Source organism: Zonotrichia albicollis, chromosome 18 (genome assembly GCF_047830755.1).
Source record: "Zonotrichia albicollis isolate bZonAlb1 chromosome 18, bZonAlb1.hap1, whole genome shotgun sequence".
Classification (NCBI taxonomy): domain Eukaryota; kingdom Metazoa; phylum Chordata; class Aves; order Passeriformes; family Passerellidae; genus Zonotrichia; species Zonotrichia albicollis.
The window spans coordinates 11,056,579-11,079,581 of record NC_133836.1 but is presented as its reverse complement, the minus strand read 5'-3'; the positions used below and the strand labels follow the sequence as shown (position 1 = coordinate 11,079,581).

General features: G+C 45.8%; 1 protein-coding gene across 8 annotated transcripts in view; it reads right to left on the bottom strand.

Moving 5' to 3' along the window:
- Window positions 1–86: 86 nt before the first annotated feature.
- DEPDC5 (DEP domain containing 5, GATOR1 subcomplex subunit) overlaps window positions 87–23,003 on the bottom strand; it is a 44,587-nt gene continuing 21,670 nt past the window's right edge. Inside the window, exons 26-43 of one of the 8 annotated variants that reach the window (XM_074554463.1) lie at window positions 22,433–22,616; window positions 20,541–20,701; window positions 19,676–19,796; window positions 19,351–19,518; window positions 18,308–18,527; window positions 16,891–17,024; window positions 16,434–16,542; window positions 13,640–13,702; window positions 11,945–12,090; window positions 11,081–11,158; window positions 10,526–10,658; window positions 9,643–9,751; window positions 8,804–8,968; window positions 4,742–4,911; window positions 3,614–3,785; window positions 2,540–2,600; window positions 1,376–1,458; window positions 87–579 (exon numbers count right to left, since the gene is read on the bottom strand). In XM_074554463.1, coding sequence (XP_074410564.1) covers window positions 284–579; window positions 1,376–1,458; window positions 2,540–2,600; window positions 3,614–3,785; window positions 4,742–4,911; window positions 8,804–8,968; window positions 9,643–9,751; window positions 10,526–10,658; window positions 11,081–11,158; window positions 11,945–12,090; window positions 13,640–13,702; window positions 16,434–16,542; window positions 16,891–17,024; window positions 18,308–18,527; window positions 19,351–19,518; window positions 19,676–19,796; window positions 20,541–20,701; window positions 22,433–22,616 — 2,573 coding nt within the window. In that variant the 3' untranslated portion in view covers window positions 87–283. Of the gene's footprint in view, window positions 580–1,375; window positions 1,459–2,539; window positions 2,601–3,613; window positions 3,786–4,741; window positions 4,912–8,743; window positions 8,969–9,642; window positions 9,752–10,525; window positions 10,659–11,080; window positions 11,159–11,944; window positions 12,091–13,639; window positions 13,703–16,433; window positions 16,543–16,890; window positions 17,025–18,307; window positions 18,528–19,350; window positions 19,519–19,675; window positions 19,797–20,540; window positions 20,702–22,432; window positions 22,617–23,003 lie in introns of all 8 variants that reach the window. The other 7 variants (XM_074554459.1, XM_074554461.1, XM_074554462.1 and 4 more) reach the window with 7 other exon arrangements.

The window sequence follows — 23,003 nt, the reverse complement described above, 5'->3', positions numbered from 1 at the left end:
TGCACTCTCCTTTCCTTACCTCTGCTCTAACTGAAGTTTTGGCAACCAAGGACTGTAGCTACTTAAAACCAAGCTGAGGTCAGGTGATAGATACCGGCAAGCCAATAGCTCAAATTCTTTTTTTTTCGAGCACTTAATCAAATTCTGTTGAATATCAACAGCAATATCACTCAGGTCCTCTTGGAGCCTCAATATGAATCCAACAGAGAGACTTCTACTTCACTTCTACTTCCTTGCCACAAGGTAAAGCTTCTAGCTGTCTCCCTAAGAGAGGGAGCCCCACTCAGGGGGCACTGGCATGCATCTTGTCCAGGCAGTCAGTCCAGAAGGTCACGAGCCGGCTGTCCTTGTTCCAGCAGAAGTCTGTGAAGTCCTTCAGCAGCCGGTCCGCGAACTTCTCGTCGCCGGTGGCGCTGGAGCGCCAGGTTTTGGTCAGCATGGTGTTGTAGGCCCAGTTGTAGCCGATGCGCTCCTCACAGAACAGGCTCTGGCTGCTGGAGCTCGTGGAGTTGCGCCGGCGCCGCTGCTGCCCGCTGGAAAACTTCCTCTTGGAATAGGGCAGCTGCAAAAACACTGTCCCTGCAGGAAACAGGCAGCGCTTCAGTCTGAGGCAGAGCTAAGGCCCTGTAGCTGATTGTTACATTCCAAAATGAAACTGGCCTGAGTTTCAGTTAATTGTCTTTCAGCAAGAGAAAATGAGATACACTTTTCCCCTTGGCCCTTAGGTGCTACTTCTTCCTGTATGTTACAGCACCAGGAGGGAGTGCACCTTGTCTGCCTTTCTCTTACAAGGCAGAATGAAGCAAAGATGGAGGCTCTGATCCATCTTGCTAGCTTCCCATCCATCTCCATTCTCTTCTGCAATTTTCCAAACACTGCCTTCCTGTCATTGTTCCCACATCTCAGCAAGCAGACCCTAAAAGCCTGATGTATCTCCCACACAGTGTGTATGGGTAGAGATGCATCTACAACAGACCTTAGGCATGAAAACAGAGCACTGACACGAGATCAGAGCACTGACTTGTCCCAACACCTTTCCCTCCTTCTTGCTTCTGGGTACACATTTATTTACATTGACCTTGGAATAAGCTTTGCCTTATTTTTAAAAATTTCTTCATCTTCTGGAAAGAAAAGTTTCAGAGCCCCTGTAAAGCAGCATTTCAAACCAACACCATTTATTAGCAGCAACACTTTGTGCTTTTCATACTGCCCCCTCCAGTTTTCTGGTTTGTGTTTTCTGACACACCTACTTGTCATCTGGTTCGGGACAGAACAGCACCAACATCACAGACACGAAACACAAACCACATGAAAAACGGTTCTCTTGTTTGTAATAACCTCCTCCTTGCCACAGAGCCTCCCAGATATTGCTCACCTGTGACATGGATATACTGGGGCTTGTTTTCTGCTGGGAAGTTGAATGCAGAGGCTGAATATTTATCTTGTACAAATCCAAATCTGAAGAAATAGAGACAAGGGGAATTAAAAAAGAAAAGAAAACAAAAAGATAAAAGGAGCCACTCCAGGTAGAATTCCTCAGCCAAAGGCAGGGGCATCAGAGGAAATCCTTCTACTATCCCTTTCTCATGGCCTGAAGGCAAAAGGAAAAGGGATGAAGAGAGCTGAGCCTCTCCAAATATTCCCTGCCCCTGCCAGACACAGTGTGAAAGCCTGTGACCCCACACTGCTCCCTGTCCCAACTCGAGCTGGAAACAAGAGCAGCAGCTCCATGCAGTCTCTGACAAAATGGGGCAGCTGCACATGAGAGAGGGAAGAGCAGTAGTCAAGAGAGATATTCCCTGGGCATGTTTCAAGCTGCAGCATTATTATTTTCATCATGTGCAATGTTCCATGCAGACCTTCAAGCAGCTTACCTGGCAGCTCCCTGCTGTTTGCAGGATACCTGTTCTTCTCCTGCTTTCTAAACTAATGAAAGCTGATTTCCAAGCTAAAGTCCATTACAAAAGGCAGCCCTCTCTGTCATGAAAAAAACCCCAGCATCTACACCATGAAAGAAACTGGCAGCTCAATCACACAAAAGGATAAGGCTAGATAGTATCCAAATCTTCTAACAACTCCTTAAACTTGGTCCAACCTCCCCTGCACAGCTCCCACCCCAGTCTCCTGCCTATTGTCAATCATCAGGTGTCATCCAGCTCAAGACTGTGCTAAGTACACAAGAAGGTGTTGCATTTTTAACAGTGTATAATACACTGTTCCTTCTCAGGAAGAATCTATTTACAGCCTTTCTGCTCCTAACTTGGAATAACAGGCACTTTCCAAAGGCAAGGCTCTCCCTAGGAGGACAGTATGGTTCCCAAGGAGTGCCAGCCTGAAACACCCCACAGCTGGCCCTGGCACCCACAGAAGCACCTGGGGGCATGCAGGCTGTATTTGAGTCTGTCTGCAAGCAGAATTCAGAGAGGCAGACAGCACAGAGCCCCAGGGACTCAGGAGTGACTGTTCAGCACAGGCCTTCATCCCACACTGGTCAGGGGGGCAGGAACTGCTGGGTCACCCCACTCCACTGCAGACATACCTGTGTGCTATTGCTTCCTGGAGAAGATGCATTCTGTCCCAGTATGTTTCTGGTTCAAAGCCTGAAACAAATAGAAAAGTCACAAGTATCTAGTAAATCTACTTTATTTCCTTCCTTTTAAAGACTTAGGTTTGTTCCAGGAGGCCTCAGTTTACTCTTTTTTTTTCCCCTTTCAGTCACACTTTTTTGTCAGGTGTCTCTTAGAGACGTGTCTTGTGCATGCCAGTAGCAGACTCATATCTGAATTTATCATTTGTGCCTCTTGAGATGAAGGAGAGGAACATAAAGGGGGGGTATGGGAGGGGGCAAGGAAGAAGAGTGGGCTGCTGTGTATCACAAGAGTGCTCTGAAAATATTTAATTCAGTCAGCTGGGCTATGGTGGCCTCAGAGCATATGGATTTGTCACACTCATTGTTCAGTTACACCTGGACACTGAGTCAAGGGTTGATGAAAATATCAAATTTACTATGTTAAAACAGAGCCTTTTGCTAATTGTCCCTCCTCATGATGCAATTTTGCCCTTCTCTGCATGGGACAGGTCTCTGATCTTGTGTTTCCACCTGAGGTTTACCACAGCAGGCTCACTGGAAAGGGCGAGGTCACATTGCAGAAAAGGAGATTGCAGCTTCTCTGCTAATCTCATGTGCAAACACTGTAACCATTAAAGTAACCATAGCAACAACAAAAGAAGGATGGCAGTGGTGAAAGCCCAATCTTAGGGAGGGGGAGAATAAACAAATGCAGGATACAAATGCAGAGCAGCCGTGGGTCTACCAGCAAAACAGACACGAGTGTGTCAAACACAACAGCTACTGGATATGGGTCTGAAAGGGCACAGGGCAAGCACCACTGGGGAGACCACCCTTCCTGTGTGCTGGTGCTTCCTGCTGCCCACAATCAGCCTGCCAGCACAGCTTCCTCCAGCACCTCCTTCCTGAGGGGCTGCTGACCTGCAAAAACAGCTCCTTTACCTAAGGCTGGCTGCTAAAGGAGCTCCTTTATGTCAGTTCTGCACCAACAGTGACCTGTTTGCACAAAGAACCCTGAGGGGTAAAAGAAAGTGCATTTCTTACCATCAAACAAGTGCTCACTGCCCTCCTTCAGCAAGCAGCTCACGTTGAGGGGGATGAAGAGCTGAGCTCGGAGTGGGTCCCCGTACAGGTAACTGGGCAGGGCAAAGGGACCTTCCAGCACTGGGACCAGCAGGAACCCACAGGAGGTGGCCTTCCTGTGCCAGCCCTGAACCTGAGCAGAGATTCACACAATGAATCATAGCACACATGCCAGCTGACGAAGGGCACTTCTGTGCATAAGAGCAACTCATTCCCCAGGAATAGATCAGACATGCTCAATTCTCCAGGCTCAGCCTGCTCGGCATGGCAGGCACACCAACGTCCTTGCAAGCAAAGCAGTACAAGCACAAGACATCAGGCTTTCCTTTTTCTGAAGTGCTCATCAATCAGAAAGCACTTTAAAATAGGACATTTTTCAGGAACTGATTCAGCCTACTTATCACCAGTGGCTAAACACTTCTGCTTTACTGGAACAGTGCAATTGATTTCAAATAAAAGCAAAACCGACTACCTAGTGCTGTCTGGCTGGGTGGGGTAAAGCCTGGAGTTAAACAGTTTGAGTTTTACAGAAGCTACATTAGGGAAAAAGAATCTAAAAATGAAATCTAAAAATTTAATTTAAAAATTAAAAAACTGACATGTTTTCATTTCAAAATGTTTTCAGCAAGTTAAAAAAACCCTAAAACATTCCTGAGCAGGAAAAACACATTGCCTGGAAAAGCCCTGTTATGAAAGCAATTCCACTGAGATTTAAAGTTTTAAGGTTTGCGGATAGAAGGAATGTAACGTGAAACAGATTTTTTTCCAAAGACCTGGCTCAGGGCTTAAAATTTGCCTAAGGGGGACTTAAATTTATCACCTTGACCTGTGTTGATCTCTGCACAGTGTGCATAAAACCCACTGAAAGCAGAACACACTCAGGCAGACAGAATGACTAGAGCTGGCGTGATAAATGCTGACCAGATGCAGCAACACTAACAACCACCAGGAAAATCACCTATGGAAATAAAGGCAGATGGAAGCCACTGTCTCTGTCCCTAAGACTCCCTAACACAACGTCCCCAGCTGTCCAAGGGACACAGAGGCCAGACAGGCACTTTGTGGCTGCCCAGAACACCAGGATCTCACCATCTCAAAAAGAACAGCTGCAGTCACTGCCATCCAGTGTAACTTGATCTCAAAGGCAGCGTTGAGGGAGAAGTTGCCGTGGTAGTAACAGCTGCACCACTCCAGGCGGTCCGTGCGGTTGTTCACATCCACATCCAGCGTCACCGTGCGCTGCTCGGGCACCGTGGCAGCTGCGCAGCCGGGGCACAGCAGCGCCCACAAGGGCCATCAGAGAGAAGGTGGCAGATGGGATGGGGAGAACAGAACCAAGATCAGTCATTTGAAATGAATTTGTCCTCCCATTCCTCCCCAGGTATTTTTGGGCTGGCAGAAAAGTCCTAGAATGCGGCTCATCCAGGTGACAAAAGACAAAAATCCTCAAGTATTTCTCATGTCAGGGGGATGTGCTACAGAATCAGCCCCCCCAGGCAGTCAAAAGACATTTCAGCTGCAGTAAGGAGAGAGAACCAAGAACCCAGCAGTTAATCAACAAGCAACTGGTGCCATAATTATGCATGGCTAGACAACACCAGCTTCTTCATGCCGAAAACATTCCAAATATTTCTATATGCCTCCACCAGAAATCACAACAGGGTGCTGTTACACAATGGGGCAGGAGCATTCCAGGACTTTCCACAGCTAAAGGAGATTAGAAGTTAAAACTCCTTGTTTCTTTAATCCCGTATCAATATCCCACATTACCACAATGCTGAAAGTGCACATCCAACACTTTGTGTAAAAGCACAGAGTCAGCCAAGACATGCAGCAGCATTCTGACCACTGCAACAGCTCCTGGTGCTTTGCAGAGAGGGCTGGGATAGTGCCCAGGATGCAGCTCCCTTTGTGCCCCACAGCCCAGCATCCCTCTGGTGACAGAAACCCTCAGGAACCAGGCAGGACAGGGAGAGAAGCACAGCAGTGGAAGTGACCTGGCTGGTGCCACACACAGCACTGCAAGGCTGGGGACAGAACCCACATCTCCTGACTTGGAGGCCAAAGTCCTGCTTTGAAACACACCATCACCTTCAACTTCTCTTTAGACAAATACATAATTTAACATTTCTGTAATGTTAAAAATTGACAGAAAACAACGGGCTGCAAGGCTTCCATGGGAAAACTTCTGCCCTTCTTATCACAGCATGAATGAGGGATGTGTGTTATCTCTTGCTGAAGTAGATGTGCACCCCTTGATAGGGTCAGCTTCTAAATTAACTTATAATTTGATGGCTTGATGGTACTTAAAAAAAAAACTGAAATCCTTCCTCAAGGTAGATGGAAAGTTCCCACCTTCACTGCTACTGCAAGTTACCTGGAGGCACTTTCAAGGTTATAAGAAAACCCTTTATATTGCTATTACTGCAGCATAGAACATGAAAAATAAAAACACAACAAAAATGAAAGAACATCACCCAGTTTTGTTTCATAAATAAGATCCATTTTTGTCTTTGGGAAATATGTCATTTGCAATTTCTGAGTTGATCTGGTATTGTCAGACCAACACTGTGAGAGTTGCTTTTTCTGGCTCTTTTGGGATATTGTGAATACCATATTTGTGGTCAGGAGGTTATGGTGCCAAATTTGTAACAATGTGTTGGGAAACAACATCCTGGAAGCTGTGAAACCAAAGCAGCTCAGTCAGGTGGGTGTTGGTCATTAGCCAAGAGGTCAGTGATAACACCACAGCCCAGCGTGCCCAGAGCAGCACACTGTGAAGAATGAGCTCCCTGCTCCCTTACACTGTTGCTTTTCCCAGAGTCTGCTTGTGCAGACTCCCTGGTAGGGCTGGACTGTCCCTCTGCCTTGTCTGCAGCTCACAGGCAAAGCCAGAGGAAACCACTCCAACAAGGTGAGCTCATCAAAAATACATTAAACACTGAGGAGAAATGCCCATGTGTCTGAATTCAGAAGCTTCTGATTAAAACCAGCTTGTTTTAATAGAAGATACTCTGGCTTCCATAGGTCAGACTTTAAGAGGACTCACCTGCTTCCCAATTGTCTTCTACTATTGAGTATTTAACTAAGGATTTACTAAGCAATCGGAGAGGAGCAGGCAGGTTATTCTCCAGTCACAGACTCCACTACATACATGACTACAGTTGCTAGTGCATGCACTGCTACAAATCAAAGGGACAAGATTAGCTGTGTCACAGGTCACACTTCCACTGGGGAGGGAAAGGGGACAGTCACTGGGCAGTGATTGGGAAGTTGGGAGGGATAAAGATTTGAGAGATACATGGAGCTTGTTCCAGAGCTCCCAATGCTTGCATGCAATTTTATGTCACAGCCTGACATTTAGGGAAGGTGGGGAGGGGAAGAAATAAAAACCACAACCTAATCAAGACCAAGAGAGGAACAAATGAAGTCACGTGGACCAGGGGTCATCTGGGTTTAGTAAAGCTCTTTACCTCAGATGAACTGCTGAAGTTTTTTTGGAATACTGTTTAGAAGAGGGACAGCACAGAAGCATCATTTAAACCAGTTCCTTTGTAAAAAAACCTCCAAGCTCAATTTTTCTACAACAAACTATAATTCCTGGAAAACCCAGACTGCATGAGAGCAATCTGAAGGCATTTATCACTCATTCAAGGGCTGTAAATGAGTTCAATAGTAAAATGGATATAATCCCAGCTGAAAGGAAAAGGAGAGCTACTCAGGTGTGCAATACCCACATGCTGCAGGAATACACTGCTCCTGGCTGGTGTTAAATGAGAGGTGAGGGGGACACTTGGTAACATCTCTGCTCATCCCCAGGGGTGCAGGCTGCTGAGCCTCAGGCTTCTCAGCTCACAAGAGAGCACAGACACAGGAACGTGAACTGGTTTTCTCAGGCTAAATAGTGAGTAAGAGATCAAACCATGAAGAGGATCTGGCCCCAGTGCCTCCAGCCTCCACAATATTCCATGCCAGCCAGTTCAGGCTTCAGCTCTAGCCAGCCACTGAGCTAACGAGGCTGGACACCAGCCAAGGCAACAGATTTATCATGTGACAGGGAAAATAACCTGCATATGTTGACTTCAGGGAATTAACCATTAGTTCAGACTTCATATCCTTAATGCTTCCAGATTTCTGATGCTGTTCCTCTTCAAACAAGGCTCTCAGAAATACACAAGGATTACTGTGACTTCAGGTTTAAGAGATACTACACCTGCAGTAAGGCATTTCTCTTCAGAAGGTTAAATATACTCAACAGGAGAAAAGCAAAATGTTTCTTTTTATCTTTAATTGCTAGGCCTTTAACAGATGCATCTAAATAAACCTGAAGCTGCAGTTCCAGAGCAATGATTTTTGTTTTAAACAAGGAAAGGAGAACAAAAGCAAGTGACTCAGGCTGGCCTGGAAATGTAACAAGAAGCTGACAAAGCAACAGGGTCAGTCACGCAGCCAGTGTGTTTCATGGGCTGTTGGAGCAGTCAGGGTTACCCTCCACACCTCAGAGAACATCAGACACTAACGGGACCTTGCCCAGCAGCAAGATCTTCCTACTGCTTCCAGAGCACAGGGATCATCTGCAGCTGGGCTTCACAGACTCATTAATGCAAGCAGTCTGGGTCAGATTAGCTAGAAAGCCTCCAGCACATCACAGAAACTTCTAACACATCTGGACCTCACTGTGGCTTTTGCCCCTAGGAAGCAATTAGATATGTAATTTTAAGAACAGCTTGGTTGCTTTGCTGTTCTCACAACCTATCCCTCCATATTTCTTACAGGTTGTGAACAGTCTCTCTGGATTTGCAAGGAGACAAAGTATCTTCCTCCCTGAATTCTAGAGGTTCGGGAAGAAGGAACATTTTAAGAAACACTTCAGAGTACTGGAATACAATAAAAAGTAAAAGTTTCCTGCCCAGCCAGTGAAACACACCTCCAGCACATGAGAGCGAGTCCACATGCAAGACACTGTAAGGCCAGCATGAAATTTGCAGCTTGATTGCTGGTCCACGTGAGATCATCCCCTTGGCTGGCTGCTCTTCCCCTTTCAAATATCCCCTTGAACTTCCCCAGCTGTCACCTGTGCTGTGCATCTACCTAAGAGTGCAGCTGCCTGGCTCCGTCCTCCGAAACTGCGGCTAAAGGAACTGTGCCTACTTGCATAGGAGGCGGGGCGGCTGGGCAGCCAGGGCAGCAGGAACGCCGGGATCTCCGAGTGCAGCAGCTCTTCTGCCACGAAGGCCACCTCAAACCATTTCCTCTGGAAGGCTGAGAAGTCATCCATGGCAGCTGTGTGCCACATGGCAGGCTGTTGCAGCCCCACTGCACAAGGAGGAAGGGAGGTCGGTTAGAAACAAGTGTGTCACGGATACATTTTATGAAAAATCCTTTTGCTGGGATATTTTTCTCCCGAGAAGCTGAGAGGCCTCAGAAATGAAATGTAAACAATTATTACCTGCTGCTGTGGAATGTAACAGGTGCATCTTTGATTGGTCTCATGTGGTTGTTTTTAATTAATGGCCAATCACAGTCCAGCTGTCTCAGACTCTGAGAGTCACAAGATTTTATTATCATTCCATTCCTTTCTATTCCTTTGCAAGCCTTCTGATGAAATCCTTTCTTCTATTCTTTCAGAATAGTTTTAATATATCATTTTCTTTTAATATAATATATATCATAAAATAATAACTCAGCCCTCTGGAACACGGAGTCAAGATTCTCATCTCTTCCCTCGTGAACACCACCACACGAGTGGACAAGGCTCAGACAGAAAAGTAGCTCTTGATAAAAAAGAGGCAGGATAAAAATTACTTTATGTTTTCTGCTATTCCTTTTTTTTTCCCTTAACCAAAAAGGCCAAATTTCTCAGACTCTTGGGATCAGTGGTTTTGGTCACTCCCAAAATGCATTCCTGCTGCAGCACCCCAAAGAATCAAGAACAGCCCAGTGATTATGCAAAGGGATAGTGAGGAAAGTCTTGTAAAAACAATGCTGACCTCGGTCTGGTTCTTTGTCCACAACAATCTTGTAAAAATAAAAGCCATAAATAAAGGTTCGTAAAGCTTCTCCAGATGCATGGACAATAAGCTGCTCTTCTAACATTTTCTGAATAAGAAAAAGAAAGTACAGAGCAAACATGATAAAGAAATCACTCTTCCAATTACATAAAAAGGTTGCTAGAGAACATTAGGAAGTAATTTTCTTTTCCTTGGCATCTTTTTGTCCAGATATGTGCCTAACAAGAATACCAGCAAAGTTATCTCTTCATATTCAATAAATGTAGCAATTTCTTATCTCCCTGAGAAATTACATTTGACCTTTCTACAGATGTCTGTCTTTCTCTCATACCCTGCTCTGGTTTTATAGATGGATTTATAGAAGGTAAGAGTTTGGAAGCATTCTAAGTTCTCTGTTAATTGATATGGGATCTCAGCAGAGGAATGAACTCCAGAACATTTCCAACCTTGTGCCCCTGACACAGTTCAATACAGAAAAATCCCTTGATGAATACAAGCAGTGTTCCTGCATAAAGTGTGTCTGCTTCAGATCTGAAAGGTCATATGCTGGTTTTATTACAACTTCATTAACTAATTATCAGACAGGAAAACCAAATAACAGCCCAGTGCCTCCATTCCAACACAATGCAGAGCACCTGGTAAGTGCCAGCTAACCAGAGGTTATAAACAGAACTATCATCATTTAAGTAGAAAAAAGCATGTAGTACTAGTGAAGAATATGTGAGCACTGCTTGCAATGCTCATCCATAAAAGGATTTTAATAAGTAACAGAAAATATTGCTATAATTTGCTCTGAAGCTTTACTTTCTTCCCAGAGTGAGGCATTTCTGGCCCTCCCCATGCTCCTGGGGAGTTTCCTTACCTGCATGATGTCAATGGCCATGGCCTGGGTGTGCACCCCTTCCACGTTATTCACCAGCCAGTGCACAACTTCTGCACTGATGAAGCAGTAGGGGGAGAGCCCCTTCTGTTCAGAGAGCAGCTGGATCCCTGTGCTGGAGCACAAGTCACACATGTGAGAGCTCTTGTAGGTAACAAAGACAAAAATCACTGCTGGGGGGAAGCAAAAAAGGGAGAGGGAGGGTAGAACACAGGACAAGAAATGCACAGTGCCCCTGGAGTGATGTCTCATTTTGGTAACAAGATGAAGAGCTGCCATTGACAGCACTTTGGTGACTTACTGGGAATTCTTGATTTGACAAGGTTCTGGGACTCTAGTAATTGAAGTCTTTGCTCATATCAATTTCTATAAAATTTCTTATTAGAGAGTCTGGAACTGAATAACAAAAGGAAGTTTTGTTATTGTTTGAAAACTCTTCAACAGCTGACATGGGCTCTCCTTTGAGTGACTCCACTTCTCATGTCCTCTTATTAAACATCTCACCACATGTGAAGCACATTTGCATTAAAAACTTACGTGGGGTGTTTCATGGCTTCAAGAATCTCTACCAAAGTGGAGGAGGAAGTCAGAGCACTTGTTGAACACTGCTGAGAGCTGGGCAGTAAACAGAAGCACATTCAGAAATCAAGGAAGCTGCTAGATTTGTTCAAATATGTACATATAAGAAAATTGCTCTCTCTTCTCAACAATGCCTTTGCCACATTTATTTCCTTTTCCATCTCAAGCACAACTAAAAGCATCAGATGAGTATTTCCCCCCTGAGGTCACCAGGACATTGCTATATGCACCCAATGCACTGTGTCACATCCAGCTGTACTCAGCAGCAATTGAGAGCAAACATTTTGAAGTTGGCTAATTATTTTTTTTTACTGCTGTAATATACAACCACAGGAAACAGGTGCTAATAAAGTTTATTTTCAACATTGCTTCCTCCCTGGTGTCTTGCTTCCAGGTTAGAACCTCTTGGATTTCATCAACCTACTCAATCCAATTAGACCTGCAGCCCCCCCCACCCCTTGCCAAAACAGACAAGATGTCAATTCAAGGCCTGGTTTCCTACTAGCAAATTTCAGAAATGGAATTTCTTCATTTTTGGAAGAATGAAGCCCTTCTTGTGGGTGGAAAAAATCAGGCCTTGTGCTCATTTAATTCTGGAAAATTGGGTTGCAGGGCTTATTTTACTAGCACTGTGTCTGCACGTGGAAATGCTGCAGTAAGGTCTTGTGACAAGTGCCCGCCCGTGCTGACAGGCACAGCACAGCCTGTTCCCTGCTCCAGTGCCCATTCCCCTGAGCAAGGGGCTGGGATTGCACAGCTCTGCAGCACAGCCCTGCTGGGATTGCACAGCTCTGCAGCACAGCCCTGCTGTGCCTCTCCTACCTGCCCTCTGCAGCAGCAGCCGTGCTGGATCCTGGCTCTGCAGCGCTCTGGGCGCTCCCCTGGGCGCTGCCCCTGTCCGGGACCTGCCCTGTGGGGAGCAAGGCGCTGCCATCTGAGGCTGCAGGAACTGGTTGATCAATAGAGACCTGGGAGGAGCAAACACAGCAACATCTCTGTGAAATCCACCATGCAATCCATTTCCCATCTTCTCCCCTCCCTGCACCATCCGTGCCTCAGCCCAAGTTAGTCAACAACAAGCAATGCTCTGAGGAAGCACAGGCATATGCAGAAGGGATAAATGCACTCTTACTCTGTCATCACCACAGAGCTCCTGACAAACAACAAATTCAGACCCAAATAAAGATGAGGATCACCAAGCCAGCAATAATTGCACTGAGAGAACTACTGGCAAACCAGCAACACCAGTCCAAACCTGACATTCTCAACCCAAGGGGATAACTATGATTACAAGCACACAACAGGACACTTGATCACTATGGGAAGGTAGTAAGCATTTAGCAAACACAGTTTCAAGTCTAACTCTCAAAAATATGCAAATGTATCACACGAATTCAAGTTTCATAATGCTCAAAAAAAAAACTCAGCTCATCTCCCCTCCTTTCTCAGGGCAGTATGAGAAGGCTGCTTGACACCCACCCACACCTATGTCGCCAAGACAACAGGAACACTTTCCTCCCGCAGGAACACTCACACTATTCCAATGGTAGACTGAATAGTTCACAAAATTACCATAAAATCGTTGCAGAAAGAGCATGAATGCTGAAGGATTCAGCTAAGTACAGGCTGTAATTGCCATCTGTCATTAACACGTATGGTTTAGTAAAGGCACATTATATAAAAGCTGGAGAGGTGGGGGAGAGAACACGAACGGCAGAGGAACTCGAACTCAAGCTGGTATAAACATGGGGGCTGCTCTGCTGTGATGAATCCACAGCACACACACAGCTAAAAATCACAAAGCTGAGAGCTTGACTTAGGTCTGACTGCCAAAAGTCCTTTATTTATGCCATTTCTCACACCCCAAAAATCTCTGATGGCAGATGTCCCCTTTTGGGCAGCCAAAACCAGCAGATGCTCCAGGGTCAAGCCCTCAGTGCCCACAGCCAGTAAAAGCCTTTCTCCCTCCTCAGGGCTCACTTCAAGCAGCATTTCCTATGGCCACACTGTGTCACTGCTCATTCCTAACTGCTGCTAACTGGACAAATGACTTCAGCCACAAGGACTCCTTTAAACCAAGATGATACTATCTATTTCCAGCCTCAGTTGTTCAGGAATCCAAGGAGACAATTTGACTTGGATATCTCCAGAATCACCTGTCAAACACCACAGAAGAAATTTAGCCAAGAACCAGACAAGTGAGCTGTTGCCATTTTGTTCAGTGAAGGAAGATGGAAAACAAGCATTTACTGAAAAACAGAAAAAGCAACTTTAGTAGTTGACAAGACAGTACTGCAAAGGACAGCAGACAGGGCACATGAACATCCAAAACACAGCACAAACATCGAGTGGTGGGAAAAAATAATGCTTGCATCTGCCACTTTGTTCTGCCGTGCTGTACATCTCACTCTCATGGAAAACCAACACAGGTTCCCAGTGTGTTCAGCTCAGGACACAAATGCTGTCCATCACCTCAATGCAACAGCCAGAGATGACAAGAACCCATTCCAAACTGACCTGGGAGTAGAAGGTTGAAGCTGTGCGTGGGCTGCGAACAAAGTCCATAAAGAAGGCCCCATCCTGAAGGCATCAGAGGAAGCAGGCCCATTAATGGCAACAGCAACAGGAACAAGGAGTTCAAGAAAAGCAAATAAAAGGTTGTGCAAGTATGAAATGACCACAGAGAGAAAGTATGAGGAGAATGCAAATCCCAGACCCAGAAGGTCAGATGCAGCAGAATGCACAGCACCAGGATTCCTCACACACACATCTTTACTTTCTCTCTGCAACAAGACATTGCTTTTCCTTGGCACAGATGCATTCCCAAAATTTTTAAACCCACACTGATCAGAAGCCAATTGAAGCTGCAGCCTTCCCTCCATACTTCAAAGGAGAAAGTCTTGAGCTCTGAAGTATAGGGGCTTCCATCCCAAATACAAAACTGAAATACAGAAACCACAGGTGTAATGACAAATATCCAAAGAAGGTCGGGGGGTTTTTTTCTAATCTGGTAGACATTCAAATGATAAAGAGGGAGAGGCAAAGGAGCTCCTTTCAGGAAGCATCCTTTTCCTGTACCATGCAGGTCTGGTATGGTGCAAAGGAAAGGGAAGAAAAACTCATCACAAAGATCCTTCCAACACGGTGTTTAATACTTCATGCAAAATTAAACAGCCACTGCCTGTGCTATGCTCCTGCCTAGTGACAAACCCAGTGAGTTATCCCCAGCTGCTATTCAAAGATGTGTCACGACTCTCTTATCACACAAGACAATGTAGTGGAACTCATCTAGATTCCATTCCCTATTTGCAATTCTTTATTCTGTTCCCTTGGCAAAATATTTTTGTCTAGCCTGCAGTTCAGATGATGCTTACCTTGGTACATACATATAAAACAGTTTCTGGGAAGAATCAGTGCCAGGGTTACCTGCCTGGCAATTTACATTGTGCAGAGCCAAGTGCCCTGGATCCATAAGGGCAAACACTTCCCAAACAGATCAAGTGGGTTAAACCTCACTGGGTTAAATCAAGTGGGTGAACTCACTGGGTTAAAACCACAGTGCTGCCCAGTAACTGGCTCAAGTGACTTGTCAATTCTACTCTGAAACAAAGTGATGCAAAGCCAGTGGCTCAGTTTTCATCTGGAATAACTCAGGCACTGAAGGGCATCCTAGAAAAGCACTTGCTCCCTTGGCTGCTGGCAGAGCTCACAGCTGTGATAATTTGTCACTTGTCTGGCTGCAAGTGTGTGGAAAGGCAGAGCTCCCTGTGCTGAGCAGCCCTGCAGGGGCTGTGACACGAGGCACACGCTGGCTGCTGTTCCCAAGTGAGCACAATGCTGCCTGCCCACTGGCATCTTTCCAACAGGCATAAGCCATCAATTAGGAGATTGCAACTGCTTATCTCCCAGTCCCTGTGTGTAAATATTTACAGGAGTGTTTACTGCTGCAGCATGAAAGGCCTTCAATTGATAACACACTCTTCCAGAGTCTCCAGTCAGCCTTCCAGAGAGGCTTTTGAACATTATTTTTAACAATGACATTTTCTGGTAGCACAAAATCTGCTGATTTGGTCCCAGCACACTCCTGTGCCACTCTAGGGAAGCCCACTTGGCCTCTTGCCCCCTCTGCCACACACAACAACTGGACATCACCTTCTCTCCTGTTTCTCACATGGAATTTTCACCAGTTTTACTGGTAGAGAGGACATTTAAGATTCCTGTATTTAAAGAGAGAAGCTGATTTTTCAAAATGGTAGAAGAGAAGCACGCAAAGCCTGAATTATGATGTGGAAGTTTGCACACACACCTTGAGTCAGTCTGAGCACCTGCTGTTCCCAGGCCTAGCACATCCTGCTCCAGACTCATCTGTGCTCTCCAAACACTGATGCTATGAGTAAGTGTCTAGAACTAAGGTGATCACAGTTGCTCTATCACTTCAACTTTCAATGTCTAGGTCTCCATACTTGTTCCTAGTGGTGGCACAAAACAGTGGATGTAGAAACATTAGCTTAGAGAAAAATGCTGAAAGAAGTGATTGATAGGGGTGAATTGAGAACTTCTCCTTTGCAATATTTGAACTGCTGAACCCAAACACAGGTCACACTTAAGTCCTCTACTCTTTATCAATTCCTTGTTACTTCATTTGAAAGACCTTCATATCAGAACACAGAAAAATAATCAAATATTTCTAGTTGGACTTGGAAGCAGAGTTCCTGCTCTCCTGGGTCTCACAGGACAGTGGACAGAAAGGCTGAGGGATAGCACAGTCTTTTCTTTAAGTGCCTCAAGAGAGCTCCAGGAAGATCACTTTCTCCAGCCTGGAGTCCAGCCAGTGAAGGAATGACACCTAAATCACTTCTCAGGAACACACCCCCTCCTCTAAACAGAGGCAAGAGACCCAAGTTCCTGCTGTTAAAATCCCACTCAGCGTTCACACTGTCACAAGCTAGAGGCTGATTCTGCTCTCCAAGGCAGCCTGCACACAGATGCACACAGCTCTGCACTGCTACACCCAGCAGCCAAGCCATGACTGAAATGAAATGTGCTACCAGCAAAGGAAATGCACTAATTAGCAAACAGCACTTAGATCAGCAGAATGCTGAGCCAGCATCCCAGGGATTCCACACCATTGTCACTCCTGCAGAACTGAATTCCTCTGCCCTCACACACAAAGGGCAGCACAGGAGCAGCCCTTGCTGGATTAGAGTAAAATGTGGTATGATGTAGTCAAATGCTCAGAGAAATAAACCTTGGTTATTTGATGAATTCTTATGCAGAAGGAGCAGCCAAAGAAAGCGCAGGGAGTCCCTACCTTGCGAGGGCTGTCCATATAGGTGGGTGTGATAGCAATGCTCCCACTCTCTGAAGGCTGGCCAGAGCTCTTCCCAGAAAGCATTGCTGCTTGCTGCTCCCCCAGGGTCCTGAAAGACAAGGAAGGAATACAGAGTTTATTCAAACACACTTTGTGTCAGCTTCCCCCCAGAGGCAACTGTTGCAGAGGGGTACTGCTGTATTTTCAGATATTTGCTTTCCCACACACTAAGGCACGGATCCAGCATTCCAAGAGTAACTTTTACCCCCACAAACAACACGGACCCTTGCACTCTGTTTTATTATGCATGTATAATACTAATATAGCATTAAAAATATTAATCTCTTATGTATTTAACACAACACGAGGCAAGGTTCCCCAAATGTGCTTTAGCCAGCCCAAGTGCAATATGCAGGAAGGATGTTCTTGGCTCTTCACACAGCCTGTAGAGACTCACTTCTGACTGGCTTCCATCTGCAGCAGAGCTGAGAGTGCTGAGGTTCCTTTTTTCCCAATGGGAGGTCCAGACTGCTCCAGGGAGTGAGTGGGAATTGGACCAGCAATCTGCAAGCCTTTCATGGCAGACCCTTTCTAACAAAGGAAAAATGGAAGCACAGACTTAGTCAAGCTAGGCTTAACTAGTAAGCAAGAACACAACACCTCATGACAGCAGGGCTTTACTAAGCACATTTTAAAAAAGGAGTCAAACCTCTGGTACACAAGAAGGGGAATAGCCCCTTGTGTGGATGTTATTCTGAAAATAAAATGTCTGCTATTCTATGGAAAAGGTGAATTTGCTTCAAAATGACCTCATTTGCTGTGAGAATGGGAACAGGATTGAACACATACTAGCCAGTTTCTCATCAGCCTCTTGAAACTGTTTACCAAAAAAATCACTGACATATTTCTCTTTTCCCAATCCTTCTCCAGAATCTGCAGCACAGAACCAATCCAGGTTACCCCACAAGTGCCCAGCTACACTACCTCAGACCCCTCTGGATGAACTGTCTGCATCACAAGGCAGAGTGGTGCACCCAGGCTAAGCCCACCTGCACACCAAGCAGAGCACACCTGCAAAGAGGAGGCACCAGGCTCTTGAGTAACAAAAGACTGGCCATGGTATAGAACAGAGCAGTGGCAGGACAAGATGGTGCAGAAGAACTTGGTTTGTCCCTGATAAAGAACTGTCCTGAGCCTGGGTGCAGTCACAGCAGCACAGGATGCTCATCCCAGGGACATTTCCTCAAGCTGTTGAAGCTTGATTGGAGGAAACAGCTTTGTTTCCTCTCCCAAAACATCACTTGAGTGATGCAGAATGAGCACATGAAGCCCCACTGTGTGAAAGCTGACACAGCACAGGCTCAGCAGTGTCCTTTAGGGATGGATGACAGGGACAGGGACACTGTGCCCCACCTGCCCAGGGTGCACTCGGGTGTAGCCATGATATTTTCTGAAAAATCCTTTCCTTAGAATTTTTTCTCCTGAGAAGCTGGGAGGCCTCAGGAACAAAATGTAAACAATGGCTATCTGCTGCTGTGGAATGCAACAGGTGCATCTGTGATTGGTCTCATGTGGCTGTATCTAATTAATGGCCAATCACAGTCAGCTGGCTGGACTGTCTCAGTCAGTCACAAGCCTTTGTTATCATTCCTTTTCTATTCTGAGCTAGCCTTCTGATGAAATCCTTTCTTCTATTCCTTTAGTACAGTTTTAATATAATATACATCATAAAATAATAAATCAAGCCTTCTGAAACATGGAGTCAGGCCCTCATCTCTTCCCTCACCCTCAGACCCTGAGAACACGGTCACACTGTGTCTCCCTGCTGACGCCTCAGCAGCGGCCCGGGGCACGCCCAGCCCCGCGGGACTCACTCGGATCATTCGATCGGAGCGGTGGCGGCGGCGGATGCGGTTCAAGCCCTCCACGAAGCGGATGAAGCCATCGAGGAGCTGCCACTCCTCCTCGTCCGAGCGGGGCTTGTCGCCGTACACGTCGCAGTGCGCCTCCCCCTCCATGATGCGCTTGGTGGCGCTGATGCAGGCGGGCAGCAGCAGGAACCGCGTCCTCCAGAACTTCAGCGACTCGATCAGGCTGCGCCAATGGGGAAGGCAGGACAGGTCAGCGCTTTCCTGGGAAGGGTTGTGCAGAATCTAAAGCATAAATCTTTCTACCTGCTGCACATTTCAGTGATCACCCTCGCTGCTATCCCTGGCACAGAACGAGCACACGTGCAAAGGAATGGTCAGAATCTGAATATCACTGGCAACAAGGCTATCCTCAGTAATTGTCATACAGAGATATGCTTTCTTTTCTGTAAAAGATAGGCCCCAAAAGCTTTTTCTCTATAAATATGCAAGCAAAAAGGAATTTTCAAGGTGCACATTAGCGTAGGAGGTATTTTGACTGAGACCTGAAAAGAAAAGATGATAAAGACTGGTTGTGTGGAGAGAAGATATCAAAAAAGCCATTGATACTGGTGGAGTTACTGCACATTTCTGGGAAGCACTTGCTCCACAGCTTAGGAGTAGGATTGTATGCCAAACCCAGCACTCAAGCAAACCTGCAACAGCTTCAAAATAAATGGAAGTTTTGAGTCAGATCACTAAGAAGCCAAGAAAAGCATCTGTGTGGTACAAAATGCTATCTTATTTCTTTGCATTTCTAGCAGAGGAAAAAAGAAGTTCATGCTGAATTTTGAGATCAAGAGTCTGTATCAAAGGTCAGATTAAGCAGCAGCAACACAGAACAAGGCTCCCACAAGGCAACAGCTGCTGGAAGCTGACAGTGAAAGCAGGCCAGATATTCTCCCTGGAGTACTGAGCATTCGTGGGTTGAACTGCATGATGAAATTTTAGGTCAAAAAGAAAGAGGCAATTAGGACACAGAACAGTCTGGATGGAAAAGAAGCTCTCACCTGAAATCCTCCGAGCCAGCAGAGCAGATATACTGATCCAAGTAATTCCACTTGTACTCTTCTAGTCTCTCATGGGAAAATTCTACCCAGCAAGAGACAAATTCAGAGTCAGAGTGTGAGGGGCACAAGCTGTAGGTGTAGTTTATCTGGGCAGACTCATATGGATATCTGAAAGATCAAACACAAGCATTACTCTCAGTATTATTGACACTGATAATTCTCTTTCTTCTCCTAAAAAGAAAGGTGTTCTTTCAAGCAAGCACAGAGCAGGAGAAGAATGTCCATCAGAACACTGGCAGCAAACTGCTCCAGCAGAGATACTCACTTTGGCAGGTAGCGAGTGACAGTAATTATTTTGTCCTTTAAGGTGACTTTGTGGAAAGTACGGCCCATGCTCAGCCAGTACTGATCCTCTTCCTCAGCTCTATTTCTCGACACAAGACCTGCTTGTAAAAAGCAAAACCCTTTCATCTTACTGCAGTCTCACAGACATATTTTCTGAAAAATCTTTTGCTAAGATCTTTTCTCCTGAGAAGCTGAGAGGCCTCAGAAATGAAATGCAAACAATAATTATCTGCTGCTGTGGAATGCAACAGGTGCATCCGTGATTGGTCTCATGTGTTGTTTTTAATTAATGACCAATCACAGTCAGCTGGCTTGGACTCTGGTCAGTCACAAGATTTTATTATCATTCCTTTCCATTCCTTTCAAGCCTTCTGATGAAATCCTTTCTTTTAGTATAGTTTTAGTATATAATTTTCTTTTAATATAATATATATCATAAAATAATAAATGAAACACAGAGTCAAGATTCTCATCTCTTCCCTCATCCTGGGACCCCTGTGAACACCACCAACTGCAGTACTCAGAACTTTATCAACAAACTGTGCCTATAGGATGAGAATCCAGAACTGGAGTCTAGAAGTCAGCTTCTGATCTGAGCACAAGCTAAAACCCAGCTTTTAGGCCACATTTTTAGGGAGCAGCCTTTGCTCTTAGAGTTAAGATGTGCTGATATCATAAGCAAAGAGGAGGTCTTGGCATTCCTACGCCACCCATTCACAACTTCCCTGGGCAGAACCACCAAAGAACAGCCAACAAAGTGTTGAGCAACTGGTGGATGTGCCTGATTGGAGGTTCCTGGGCTGGCAGAAGAGCCAAGGCTGACTTGCCAGGGCCAGGTCACTCACCTCTGCTGTAGAGGGGGCTGCTGCTGAGCGGGGGCGGCACGGCTGGGGCCGGCTTCTGCGGCTTGGGCTGCACAATGATCTGATAGCCCTGCATGAGGCGCTGGCAAATGAACTCCTCAAACACCTGCTGGGCTGTCATCTGCACTCCTTCCTCATCCCTCCTGGACACAAAGGTTAAGCAGAGCAGAATGAGGAGCTGACCACACACCTATTCTTAGCTCTGCTCTGGAGCCCTGTGCCTGGGAGCAGCAGGGAAAAGGGGCACCTTCTGACACAGGGTCATGAGCTGGCTGGCAATGTTTACTGCTGCCTTGGAAAGCAGTTTGGCAACCAGTAACAAATTTGCCTACAGCAGTTGTGGAACAATAAATTGCCCAAAGATGACTTTTCCAGCACTTTGCAGGCAGCCTCAGTGCAGTCTGTACTTGTTCAGGAGAGCTCAGAATGCCAGTGGGCAGCAATGTCCAGCCTCTCCCACAGTGGGCAGTGGAGAGCAGGGAGGGGTTGGAGAACACATTCATCTTAGTGCAGCTCCTGCTCTGAACTTTGCCTTCCTACTGACATTTCTTTCAGGTGTTTCTTCATTAATCCTATTACTTCCTATGTATTTCAACCACCCTGATTAATACTTTGGTTTTGCTCCCATGAAGCAGAAACACAGGCAGGTCTTTTGATGTCTTACAAGTTATGGAAAGATTGAAAAAAAATTAAGATAATGAGACTGCTTCAGTAAAAATCAAACTAACCCTATTAAAGAATTGTTACCCAAGACCTCTGAGACAAGCAGAGAAGTTACATTTATCCAACTAATTCTGTTTTCCAACAAGATTTTTTAAACTAAATATTCTTTAGAGTGAGGATAAGCATCTTAATACTTGATACTTAATACGTGTCTACATGTATTTGCTCCTTTAGTGTTTCCAAAACACTTGCTAGGAGGTAGATTAACAGAGATGGTAGCTTGAGGTAGAATATTTTGATCAAAACACAACACAAAAGAGACACAAAAATTTGTATCCAAACAATTTCTGACATCAAATCTATGGAGCACACCATACTGTCAGGTGGGAACATCAGAAAAGGTCCAAAGCTATCACTGGAAAAAAAATAATAAAAAAGTAAGTATTCTGCTGCTCTGTTAGTAATCCATCATTCACTTGTGTTCCACATTGCAAGGCAACATGTATTCTATTGCCATCTGTATGGCAGTTGTCCTTTGTCAAGTGGGCAGTTTTCCTTCTCTCTCTGAGTGACCAGGATCATTCCTCCCTGGGAGGGGACATTGTTGATAACAGCTATGGAATGTCCCTGCACATGGCTGATAAGAACTGCAGCATCCCATTGGAGATGTGAGCCCAGAGGGAGGAGCCAAGCATTCCTACCCAGATATAATCCAGAGGTTTTGAGACACCAGCACAGCTTCTCCACTGGATTCCCAGAGGAACAGCAGCTGCCTCTCCTTCCACTGGATCTTCAGAGGAAGAATCCATCCTTCTCTACAGGATCCCTGCTCCAGCAGAACCATCCCTAACACTGCAGGAGGGCTGCAGCCACATTTCCAATTGGACTGCCACCAACACCCTGACCAACAGCATCAGGTTGTGTTCTGATTCTGTCAGTGTTGTTTTCGTTTACTGCATTGTTTATTTTATCCTTTTATTTTCTTCCCTATTAAAGAACTGTTATTTCCTGCTCCCATAATTTTTGCTGCCTGAGAGCCCCTTAATTTAAAATTTATAGCAATTCAGAGAGGTGGGGAGGTTTACATTCTCCATTTCAGGGGAGGCTCCTGCCTTCCTTAGCAGACTCCTGTCTGTCCAAACCAAGACAACTTTTGATCCTCTTCCATCACCTCCTGAAGCCCAGGAGGTACAGAGGAGGCCTGGCCAAACCTGTCCATGTCAGCCTCGGGCAGCAGGTCGTAGCAGCCCTCGGTGTAGTCGTTCTGCAGGCTCTGGCGGTCGGGGAAGTAATCGGTGGTGAGGGGCAGGCAGGCAGGGGTGGTCAGGGACTTCCAGTCCACTCCAACTGTACAACAGAAGCCTGGCACTATGGGGGGAGCAGACAGCGTCAGAACTGCCTCGTTGTGTCATGGGGGCACACAAGGGGGGCACGTGGGGTCACCCGTGCAGAAACGGGGTGCAGAGCAGGATGGAAGGAGTGCATGAAGAGGGGAGTTAAAGAATGAGAGACGAAAAACAGTTGGCATAAAGTCAACAGGGACAAAAAGGGGTGTGGAATGGGAAGGGAAAAAGAAAAGAGGACGGGAAGAAGGGAGGGAGAGAAAGAGACAGAGTTTGTTAAACAATGCAGTGCACATGCTGATTCAATCCCATCATGCAAAAGGCATTCCAAGTTAATACATTTAATTTCCTCTTGATTGAAAGCTAGAGCTGACATAGCCACTGCTCTTCCAAAATTACAGCAAGTCAGGTGCAGTTACTGATTATTAATAAACAGATC